Raw genomic sequence first — 12,495 nt, 5'->3', positions numbered from 1 at the left:
AATTTCATGTCATTTATGCATATCTATTAAAACCGATACAACAAACAAAGACAACGCATGTAACAAACCTTCATAAAGAATTATTGCATTTATGTTTTTATACGTGTTTTAAAAAAAAAATTGCTTGAGGATAGTACCTATCTTAAGCAGCGGAAACTTTGTGTTTAAGCATTTTAATTTAAACTTAAAATAAAGAAAACCTGGAAAAAAAATCACGAGAGTTTTCCATTTTTAAATGAGCTGCTCACGGGAATAGTATTCAATAAATGATGTACAGACGTTAAATTAAATATTGTGTGAAATAAAATGAAACAAAAATGATTATACAGTTGGTAGGGATATCTTTATTAGCAAGTTAATTATTCTCTTCAAAAAGTCTCACCGCAATCAGATTTCAATGGGTCGTTAGAAACTAGATTTAAAAAAAGTGGGTCGAAATTTTTAAAAATATGGGAAACTGAAAAATTGAGGTGACAACTTTTTCCAAGCTTTAACAAAGCGCATTGAAATCAGATTAATAAAAATTGTACAACTATTTTTTCTTGGAATTGGATACACTTTTTTTAAACTACAATTTATTTCTTAATAGGTGGTAACCATAGCAACCTACCTATATGCAATGGCGCTGTTGATTGGCAGGCAATATTTAGATCCTAAGAAGGGATATACCAAGTATGAAGCAGATTTGTACGTTCCTGTATTTACTCTTGTTCAATTTTTCTTCTATGTTGGTTGGCTAAAGGTAAGTTTGCGTCATCAACATATAATTTAATTGCTTATTTTGCGAAACTAGAAATTCAGTAAAATATATATCTGGACACACTCAATACCGTGAAAGAAAAAATCCCAAAACTTTTTAGCCTATTGAAAATGCTGCTTTCATACTTGTATATTGTTGCAAATGAGTGATTACATTATGAAAACAATAGGATATTTCATTACGCGAAAACTACCTACTACTACATACAATACTCCAGCTCCATCTTCATAGGGCAGCCTCCAATTTCAAGGGACAACGCAAATTTAGGGGTGCATAGAAACCACAAGCTTCTTATGGTGTTCTATTATCATTCCGAGATTACTATATTGTTAACAGTTCTGTGCAGCTTCAAACTTTCTTTAAATGACGACACAGCTCTTGAGAAAACACAGGAGATTTATTTACAACTATGAACAAGAAATATCGTTAACAACTGCTAAATTAACCATAGCAATTAGGCAAATATCGATTAACACCGTATACTCAACGGTCAACCACGTATTTACGTCAAAATACGCAAAAAAAAAAAAAAAAAAACACACAGCGCAAACGCGCTTTCCAATGGAAGAACTAAAACGAGACTAAAACTCTTTATCAATGTTGCCAGATTGGGGGAAATTCTCCCATTTTGGGGAAATCTGGTGCTCTCTGGGGAAATTTTGGGGAAATGGGTTTTGAGAAGAATTCTTTGGGGAAACATTTTTTTCTTGGGGAAAACATGGGGGAAAAAAACTTCGGGAAATTTTTTTTTCGTATTCAAATTCGCGTCTTGACATCTATCTGGTAGTTACATTGTTTGTATCAAACAGCGTTGGTTTAGCATTGCTCAACCTTACGGAATTCGCATTTCGCATTATGTGGAATATTATGCTACGGAATTCGCATTAAAGTTCTGCGTGAGTAACTAGTTATATGTCAAACAGGTAAAAATAAGTGTGATGAAAAATGTTCTTAGATAAATATATATAAAAATCATAGTTTAAATGTACATACAGAAGCAGAGTAGTAAATGTGAGTAGAAGAAAATATTTGGCTATTTCTTATCTCTCGGTCAGGCACTTGTATTTATGCTTGTACACCCACACGGCTTTGCCTGTAGTAGAAAATTAAAAGGTCCTTTGGTTCTCCTGTACATTTACAAATAATGCATGATGAATTTCTCGCCAATTGGTTTGCCCACGTTACGGTTCCACGTTATGATAACTTGGTAATTTTCTTAAATATGGAATAGAAACAGAACAAAATCGAATTTTCGAAAAATCGCTAAAAGGTGCACACCACTATGCTACAAACTAATTCCTTGCCAAATTTCATGAAAATCGGCCTAACGGTCTAGGTGCTATGCGCGTCACAGAGATCCTGACAAACAGAGAGATATCCAGACAGAGAGACTTTCAGCTTTATTTTAAGTAAAGGTAAAGAAGACAAAAAAAAAAAAAAAAAGCAAAAATGGGAAGAAAAAAAAAGTTGGGGAATTTTATAAGAAAATTTGGCTGTTTGGGGGAAAGAAAATTTCAAGAGACAAAAATATCAGAGGAAGTCGATTCATTTTATGAAAATATTGGTGGAAAAATAATTTTTGAATTTGGGGAATTTTGATAGAAAATATCGCTTTTTGGGGAAAAGTTGGAGGGGAATTGGGGAAATCTTGATTTGACCATCTGGCAACACTGCTCTTTATGCCGCGGAGGCTATTTATAAATCCTTGACAAGTTTCCACAATATTCCATTGAGGAGTATCGATTACATTCTACAAATGTCTCGTATTTTCTTTTTATTCCATTCACAAATCTTATTTTTCAGAAATGGAGGGACCATGTACTTCATTCGAATGTAAGGGGGTTGTATATTTATTACATGAAACTATTTACAGGTTACGTTACTAAGACAATTTTAGATGAAAGATAATGGAATAAACGCCAAATTTAGCTAGATTATAACAAGTTAATCACAAAAATAATTACTATTTGCAGAATTTTTAACAATATCATATGACACTCCAGGGTCCTCTGCACCAACCACTATTTGTGATTTAACCAGTTGGATGATTCCCTAAAGGTAGCTCTGTTTTTTTAATCCAGACCAGAAGTCGAGCAATCCATGGCTCAGCACCCCCTGAAGCATTGATTCACCTGGAGTACTTTGTGACCACGACATATTTAACCTCTTTTCCGCTTATATTATAACATTATATTATCTTCGACCGGCTGGCATTGAACCCGGGACCCTTCGGTTACGAGTCCGACGCCTTACCGGTCAGACCACTGCCTCCAAAACCTTTCCCTGAATCTGTATTGCTTGCTGACACTTGTGAGATATGCACCTACTTATTCGTCCTTATTCGTAACACACAATTGGGGTATATAGCTATTCTCAGCGGTGAAGCTTTTTACCTCTAATGATCCAATTTTTTGTTCCAGGACAATACAAAGACAACACAATAGATGGTGGTGCCATCTATGGACAATTCGAGAGAATTTAGAACCAGGTCAGGAGCCGAATAACTTCCTGGTCTGGCACCCCCAGAGGTATCGTTTCACGTGGAGGACATTGTGACCCCGAGCATATTTAACGTCGCCCAGTCACCATTAGTGACGACGGTGGGTCTTCGACCAGCGAGGATCGAACCCGAGACCCTCCGGCCCCGAGTCCAATGCCTTACCGATCAGGCTACCACGGCCCCAGTATGCACCTAAATCGAGCCACACTTGTTCAGTTCGTTACAGATATGGTTTCAAGCGAGTCATTAGAAAGTATTGTTACAAATTCTGTAAATAGTAAATATTTTTGTTATTAATTTGTCGTCATCTAGTTAAATTTGGCGTTTACTAAATTATCTTTCACCTAAAATTATTGTTGCAACGTAACCTGTAAATAGTTTCTTGTAGTGAATATACAGCCCCCGTACATTCGACCGAAGTATACGGCCCCCTCATTTCTGAATGATAAAATTTGTGAATGAAAAGAAATAAGAAAGTGTAGAACGGTGTAGCATTTTCTGGATAGTTGAGAGGTCTCTTTTGGTGTGTATAAAAAGCCGTTACACACGATAAAAAGCGAGTTTCGATTGAGAATTTGTACTGAGAGTGTATTAGCTGTGTTTATTGCGAGGCATTTCGCTGTGTTGCTTTTCGTATTTGGAAGTAAATACGTGTGTAACCGTTGAGTTTACGGTGTTGAGTGATATTTGCTTAATTGCTGATGATTCATTTAGCAGTAGTTGACGATCTCTCCTGTACATAGTGTAAATAAAGCTCCTGTTTTTTTCTCAAGAACTATGTCGTCCTTTCAAGAAAGTTGGAAGTCGCACCGGAACCTTTAACAGTATTTTTCGCGTACGCTACTTCATGGTTGATTCCAGTGTACTAAGAAACACTTGATTTAAAAAGTCCTTTTTGGGAGTGATGTAACAAGAAGTAAAACATATGCCTGATGAATGTCGGGAATACACATTTGGGATATCATGGTAATGTAGGCAAAGACTGTAAGAGATCGAGCCTGGCATTCAGTGTCACTTCACACCAAACGTGGTCGTGGTATGTCACTGGGCAGTTCAGTAAAGTAAAGTCTTTGCTATAGATTTGAAAAACACACAGCTATTGCCATCAGATCTTAAACTAAACAACAATTTGTCACTGAAGACGATCTTTCTTACCTCTATCTTAAACAGTCTACTCTGTAAGGTTTTTTATCTACAATTTTTGATCAGTCAAGCACTTGACGGACAGATACGTTTCGAAACGTTCATGATTTCTGCAAGCAACTTTGAGCGCGTTCGACAAACGGAGACGGGTATTCACTAGTACACTAGTCATTGGTTATGTGAGGGAGTCATGTATGACAAATCTTGCTCACTAGTCCCTCCCCCCCCAAAAATGTACTACGATGATGTAATGACGTTGGAAAACACGAATCTACTACCCAACTTCTAGTATATCCCTTCAAATCTTATTGATCTTTCAAACTTGACCTCAGTTGTGTCAGATTTCCGAGCTGCCTGGTAATCTGTTCTTGATGCACTAGTTTTTAAAATGGCAATTATTTTGCATCAAATCCAATATTTTGCTACATTTGATTGCCAAATCTTTTCAAACAAGCATTTTAAGTCAATATAATTTGGTTCTAAATTTCTTGCTTGATTGATGTTTCTGCTATTCCGTAAGCAACTCAAAATGTACTTTAATATAAATCTTTGAATAAATATTACTTCTAAAAAATGTTTTATGATTTTCAATCTAGCTTATGTTTAAAATATCAAATATATTTTTTTTTACGAACTAGTACTGAATGAAGCATGAGTTAAGACTTCATGCTCTTTGTCTACTACATTTCCCCTAATTGCTGCGCAGACGCGTACGTATTCAACTTAGTCTAATAACATTTTTTTCTTGCACATTACCATATTCTAAAATTCCGCTCTGAAAGCTTACACGTTTCGTAGTTTATTACACCACAGGGACATTTGCACTAGGCTAGTGCTACAAATATTCCTAAATATAAAGTACATATTTTTCTAATTCTATAGGTAGCTGAACAAATTTTAAACCCTTATGGAGAAGATGAAGACGACTATGAATTAAACTGGTGTCTTGATAGATCAGTGCATGTAAGTTTCCTGTAGTAATTTGACCATAAGCTTATAAATTACTATTCCTTGCGTTGGTTTTCTATGAATAATAGAAATAAAAGCAGAGATATTGTTGAAAAAAAAAAAAACTATAACGGTGACTACAGAGCGACATAATTATAACAACCTATACCCTTCACCAATCATAATTTATAATGACTCTGAAAAACATAATCGGCATATTCCACCATAGGAAATAAAATTAAGTATAAGATAACTGAAGGTGTTATGGCCGACCTAAAGTTTGGCGATTTTTGTAATCGCCATTTTCAATGAAATCCAAAATATTTTTGCAAAGATTTTTGTCGGATTATCTTTTATTGGAAGAAAGCTGTTTCTTAATTCAAAAACTCTTTTTAGTATACATAATTTGTAGTCCCCTCCTCCCCCATGCTTTTCTTGTGAATATATCCTCAGCTAGAGTAGATAATGTAGCCGTCTGTTTTCAGACTAAAACTACCAGTACTATAAGTATCAGGCAATATAGAAAATTAGGTTGAGAAGTGAATATCATCAATGTAAAAAATTATACTCATTGACAAATTTGTTTAAGAAATGAAAATTAAATGATGAAAGGGAAAATACTCGTATACATTTTTTCAAACTAAAAACAGGAAAAATCGTAATTTTCATCAACATAAACAAAATTTAAGCGAAGCACACTCTTACGTATGTTTTTAACTTCAACTTTTTAACGTACGCCTCTTGATATACAACCGTTTGTTAGTTGGGCCATTTCAGTTTGAAGAGGTACGCAAGAAGTACCTCACTTCCAAAAAACCACAAAATTGTCTCCTGCACAAAAAAAGCGTTTTATCAACGGATAATAAACTGCTCATTTATAAGTCCTGCCTAAGACCCATTATTACCTATGGAGCGCCCATACGGGCGACTTCTGCAATCTCTAACTTTAACAGAGTTGAGAACTTGCAGAGAGTGATGGTTCGAGCGGCGTGCGACCCTCCCTGGTACGTCCGTACGGACAAGCTGGTGGAAGAGGTTGGCATCCCGACGCTCCACAACTTTTGCAAAAAGCTCGCCAAGAGATTTCACTACAACATCCCCCGTGTTGGCAATCCACTACTGAACATCCTTCCAAATTACGATCCATTGGATCCGGCAAATTCTCGCAGGCCTCGCGCTCTGCTAGCTTAGTTTCAAATTCGAAACGGGGTGAGTGAATCCCTTATCGGGTTCATACCTCGTTTCGACTCTAGTTATTGTGCTACACTCTGGCTGGGAGCATGCTCCTATCTATTTTCATTTCACTATTTTCTTTTTAAATTTCTTATCAACATTTTATCATTGTCTTAATTTTATTTTATTTTTATTCATTCAAATAGCCTAGAAATCCCCCACGGGGAAAAAAAGTATAAAACTTTTAAAAAATATGTAGGAAGCGAAAAAAAAATACTTAAACTTATTTAAATAAAGAAGAACTTTAGTTGAAATTTACTTTGAAGAGCCTTCGGCTAACCATTATGGTACTCCCGTTAGAGGAAGCCACATCTCTCGTACATCCACGCAACCATCTTCTGCGCCAAAATAAAGCCATGCCCCCAACCGGGGAACTATCAACATACCACACCAGAGGATAAGGGGCAGGGCCCCAAGTGCCTCAAGCAACGAACTTATATTTCCGTGGCATTTCAGTTACTTCAAAGTATCATGAAAAACGTGAATCTGGTGAAATCTTAATCTACTTCAAACAAAAACCAACATCAAGAAGGAATTTTGCACGAGCAGCAGCTAATAGAGAATTGAGTCAATCGGCTAATTTTGGCAGATAGTTTTTGAAAACTACCTTGATTAAGTAACAAGGAACATGTTTCTGATACCAAAAGTAAATTAATGGCTGACATAATTTCCTAATAAAAAAATTTTGAAAAAAAATAGAACCGACTTCAAAATTGCTCTAAAAAGTGAAAAATAATCTTATTCTTTAAACACCATCGATAATACTTTTAAACATAACTTTTGAAGTTGGCGCAAAAACGATCGAGAAAATCATTCACAGCCATAACTCAACTACAAGTATAAATTTAACCAGGTCCAGTTTCTTCACTACCACATGCATATTTGAGTAACGATATAAATGTTTCGTTCCTAACTTTGGATGATTTTTTGATAAAAATATGAACGAAGCATGGTTACACTGGATTTTACTTTTTTTTTTTGCGCCAACTTCAAAAATTATGTTTAAAAGTATTATCGATGGTGTTTAAAGAATAAGATTATTTTTCACTTTTTAGAGCAATTTTGAAGTCGGTTCTATTTTTTTTCAAAATTTTTTTATTTCATTCTTTTTAGTGTAAATGTAGATATTTCAGTAAAAGTAAGAAGTTACCTTGTAAGAAGTTCGGCTCTATATCACTGTATTGCTTTAGAAAAGCCTTTATTCAAAATTATCATTACAATTACTATTAATGTTATATGGCACCGAACTTTTATAATAATGAGTTTCATATTGTCGCGTAGATGAAGATAGCGAAGACAATGTGAAAGCTAAATGAAGCGAATACTCGTTAGTCTCAACTCGAGATCTTTATTCAGAACCACGAATGAACGTTAACTCTCCCTATATACAACTTGAGAATGTGCTGGAACTTTCCAGACTTGGAAAGATACAGAAATTAATAGAACATTCGAGAAAATACGGGAAACAGTAGAAACGAAATTTTAGTAAAATTCACTTTGTCCTAGTCGGGATTTGAACCCGGGTCGCTCGTGTGGGAGGCGAGAATTCTACCACTGAGCCACCGTTATCCACGGATGAAAAGTGCGAACTTCGCTACAAAATCATTTAATAGGGAAATTGCATAAAATTTACTGTTTTTTGCCCATAACTTTTTTCTAAAGAACAAATATGGTCAAACAAAGTAATAGGACCTAAGTTGAGCCATCCCCTATCCATTAAAGAAAGAATCATCAAAATCGGTTCACTGGGTGAGACGCTATGCGTGGACAAACAAAAAAAAAAAAAACATACATACGGTATGAATTGATAACCGCCTCCTTTTTGAAGTCGGTTAAAAAAGGAATCTGGCATTTGGATCTTTGAAAGAGAAACATCTCCAATAAACATTACTGTCACTAGACGGATTTCGTGAAAAGTAATGCAATAGTGACAAATGGGCAATATCACCAACCCGGACCAGAACCCATGCTGATCAAAAAAACCGCGTCGACTTTTGACTAATCGTTACTCTGTCAAGAACTTACACACTTCATAACTTAGATTACATCCTCGCACAATGAACTGAAGCAAAAAAGACGTGTGATAAAATAAAGGTTAACTTAAATTACTTTGGAAATAAGGTTTATTTCAAACATTTATTCAAAGATTTTGTTTTAAGGAACGTTCTGCAGTCAACTGAAATGAAGATATAACTCAGCTAGAGCCCATTTCTTAAAACTTTTAAATGTCCAATTCTAAACGTGATGCGTAAAGTAGCTGCTTGATATATAAAAAAAATGAATTAATAGATATAACTATTGAATTGAAATAAACTGTAAGGCTTCACCAATAAAACGATTCGTTGAGGTGAAATAAAGACACAGAAGCATATCCCGAGAAAAATGCCTTAATGTAATGAGCAAGAGTTATTATGAATTCTGTAAAACTGACGCTACTCACGACATTTTCATGAATTCCATCATAAGTCTTTTTTTTAATTTAATTATTGCCAATAGAATTATTCAAGAAGAAATTCATGAATTTCCTTTTTGTTTTCCACAGATTGTGTATTTGATAGTCGATCAAATGCACATGAAGCATCCGAAAGTCAGCCGCGACCACTTTTGGGATGATACTGAACCTAAGCTCCCGCAAACAAAAACGACTGCCAAGTTCAATCTTAAACCTCAGTTGGGATCGGCTCATGAACTTGAGTAAGTTTGAAAATGGTGTTCAATCTGTTTGGTAACTTACTTTTCAATAACGAATTTAAGTTTAAAATTGTGCGTCTATTTACCTCAATCCAAATTGAGTTCTGTTGTGAAGAAGAATTTTAAGGAATGTTGAGTCAAACATTGGTTCTCCATAAAACGTAATTTAACGCATGATTTAAAAAAAACTAAGAATCTAAGAACAAAGAGCCATAATTTAAACTGTAATGAAATCAAATTCATTTAGTTTAAATGTATTCATAAGTTTAACACAGCTTAGAATAGTTTTTAAACGTGTGTGCGCTAGTGGGAGGATTTTAATATTGTGACTATGATCATGAATTTGTGTTAAAGAGATTTTAATCATGTTCCTCTTTGTATATAAAAGTTTAAAATATTTTGAATTTTCAAGTTGCCTCTTTTTGAAGCATTGAGTGCAGTTGAGTAAGACTCTTGAATATGTTTTTCAACAGTCCATTGTATTACCAACTTTACCTCTTTCAACGAAATACGATTACATGCTAAATCGACAAAATCATCTCTCATATGTTCATTTTTAAACGATTCCTTCTTACTATTTATTTTAGATGGAAGCTGCACCATTTCGAAACAGCCTTTTTTGTGGCTCATTTTCTTACTGTTCATGGTAATTTTAAAAACTACTTACAAAGACTTAAGCTTAATAATAGTAGCCTATGTGACTGAATCAAAGATAGTGCAAATCATGAACATTTTGTTGTTCCGTGGTGTTGTAACCATTTAAGATCTTACAGAGGAACTCTAATGAAGGAGCTAAACAAGCTTTCAATTTCCTTAACTTTTTGTCTTATCTGCTTCAGTGCATATATTTGAAACTTTTAACCCCTTTTAAATACATAAAATATATGTATTATAACTTTTTTGTTGTCACATTGGCTCTTTTTAATTTTGTCTTATTTCTCTTTTATACTCCTATTTTACTTATCTTTTCATGATATGGGATACCTTGTCTTTTGATATATCTTTAATTTTTTTTAAATGTAGCTTAAAAAGGTTAAAATCTATTTCTTCTACTTTTAGGGTAAACGATGTGCAATATTTGCCTTTGGATATTTTTCTTGAACAAGACAAAGAAGAAAACATGTACTGTGGCTCTTCTGTTAGAAACAAAGGGAACGATCGATTACGATCTTCTTTTGTTAATCGAGTCCTGAATTCGCGCATCGGTCAAAGCTTCCGCAGCCGATCAACAAATAGACCACAGACCAGGAGAAGTTTATCTCAACCCCAGGGCATCACCAATCCTTGCTTCGTTTTCGACGAGAAACGTCTGCCTTCAAATAACACAACATCTTCTATAAAACGAAAGTCGAGCATTAAGAACTCCAGTACAAAGAATGCCTTAGCAAACTACGAAACCCCGAATGCAGTGTTTTACGACAAAAATCAAATACATAATAGATATACGTCCAAAAATGAGACTGTTTTGAATGCGCACTTTTCTAATTTCAGCAATTCAACAGAAACAGGATTCAATCATCCCAACAAAGCAACTTTGTCTGCCTCTAACTCGCTACCTATGCTTCCTATGCCTTTTTATGAAAGTAATTCTACCACTCAGACATTCGAGAATGTTATGCCACCTATTCCAGAAGAAAGTTCAAGATGCTCCTCCCTGGTCTGTGCTGATGCTGATGTAGAGACTAGTGAAGTCAACCCGTCAAACAGTTCTGATTTGCAAAACTTTGTGAGAGAAGCCAATAGAATTTTAAAAGAAATTAACAGGACTGTTTCAAATCAAGGATTCAAAAACGACAATTCCTCCAAAGATTATGAATCTTGTTGCTCGTTGTGCTCCACGGACTCTTCTTCAGATGAATACAGTGAAGAACCCGTCGATGGCTGTCGTGTTAATATTGAAGAGAGCAATGACTGTCACAAAGAGAAAGTTACTTCTTCTGAAATGTGATTGTCAAGTAGCCATAAAAAGTCGGACTCTGTTTAGCACAATACAGTAAAACCTGTAAAGTTGACCACCCCTGTAAGTTGATCACTATTGTCAGGTATAAAGAATTGGTCATTGTTCATTTTTATCAACCTCCATAAGTTGTCCACTTGTCTAAGTTGAACAGTTGAAAACTAAATTACTGCTTCGCAGGTGGTCAACTTACAACTTTCACTGTACTACAAGATGTAGTGTTTACAAAAAAAAAAAAAAAAACTGCAGTACTACTAGAAAACCTCTAAGGAAACAAGGATTCCGTGAACTTTTTCTTGTAACGATACAGCTTCTTAAGTAACATTTAAAGCGTTAATTAAGCAGCTGTATCGTTACTAAGAACTTTTATGGAACGAGTTTCCTAGATATTTTCTAGTTGTACTGGAGTTTTTCTACAGCGCAGGAATGTTTTATAATTTTCCTGATAGTGTGTAACAAGAATTGTTCAGGATGGAATTTGTCAAGTCATTTAAAGCTGTCAACTCTCATCATGTTACTGCGTCTTTAAGTGCCATGGAGTGTACAATAATATTTCGTTGCCATGTCACCAAATGTCATGCATCATTTTCGTAATTCATCAGCAACATTTGTGTGCAAGTAATGGCATATCAAACGGCATTTCAGGTTGATGACCCGCTCAAGTTATATTCCAATTTTAATCCAAATTTTAAAAAATGTAATTGCAAAGACTCCCTGCACAAAGTTGCTGAAAACCTTTTCTTTTTTTTTTAAAGTTTATTACAAAAACAACTACAATTCATTTCATTAAAGGCATTTTAAGTTTTGTAACAACGCTGCATTTCTATTCCCTTTTTTAGAGCATAAGAAATAAAGCTATTTTGAAAATGTTTTGTCATTCTATTTCAGTAGTTGAATCGGTTTTAGTTTTATTATTATTTTAGTTTTTATTTATTTTTACTATGCTTCCAATATTGAAGCATTTTTTCCCTTCAATAAAAGATTTAAAAAAAAAATAACTAATGAAATTGACAGTTGAAATATAATTTTTGAAGCTTTACTTCCTTCAGCATAATTAAGATAAAACTACAACAAGACGTGAAATTATTAACGCAGAAATATCGAAACGGAATTGACATCTTGTTTCAGGGTTAGTAAAAAATCGGTTTTTCTTTGAAAACTGTATTTTTCTATTTTTTTTAACTATGTTAATTCGTTTGAACCGGGTTTATTTTGTTCAAGTACTATTTGTAAGAAAACCAATTTGATTTTTGAAAAGCCATA

At 34.5% G+C, this 12,495-nt stretch overlaps 1 protein-coding gene across 1 annotated transcript in view; it reads left to right on the top strand.

Annotated features, from left to right (window-relative positions):
- Positions 1 to 11,298, top strand: part of LOC129229826 (bestrophin-4-like) — a 33,881-nt gene extending 22,583 nt beyond the window's left edge. The window contains exons 7-10 of the mRNA XM_054864200.1: positions 590 to 742; positions 5,286 to 5,366; positions 9,127 to 9,278; positions 10,335 to 11,298. Coding sequence (XP_054720175.1) covers positions 590 to 742; positions 5,286 to 5,366; positions 9,127 to 9,278; positions 10,335 to 11,223 — 1,275 coding nt within the window. The 3' untranslated portion in view covers positions 11,224 to 11,298. The remainder of the gene's footprint in view (positions 1 to 589; positions 743 to 5,285; positions 5,367 to 9,126; positions 9,279 to 10,334) is intronic.
- Positions 11,299 to 12,495: the final 1,197 nt, after the last annotated feature.

The sequence above is a fragment of the Uloborus diversus genome, chromosome 9 (assembly GCF_026930045.1).
Source record: "Uloborus diversus isolate 005 chromosome 9, Udiv.v.3.1, whole genome shotgun sequence".
Lineage (NCBI taxonomy): Eukaryota > Metazoa > Arthropoda > Arachnida > Araneae > Uloboridae > Uloborus > Uloborus diversus.
Note: the sequence above shows the minus strand (reverse complement) of the source record. Positions and strands in the feature narration are given on the sequence as shown.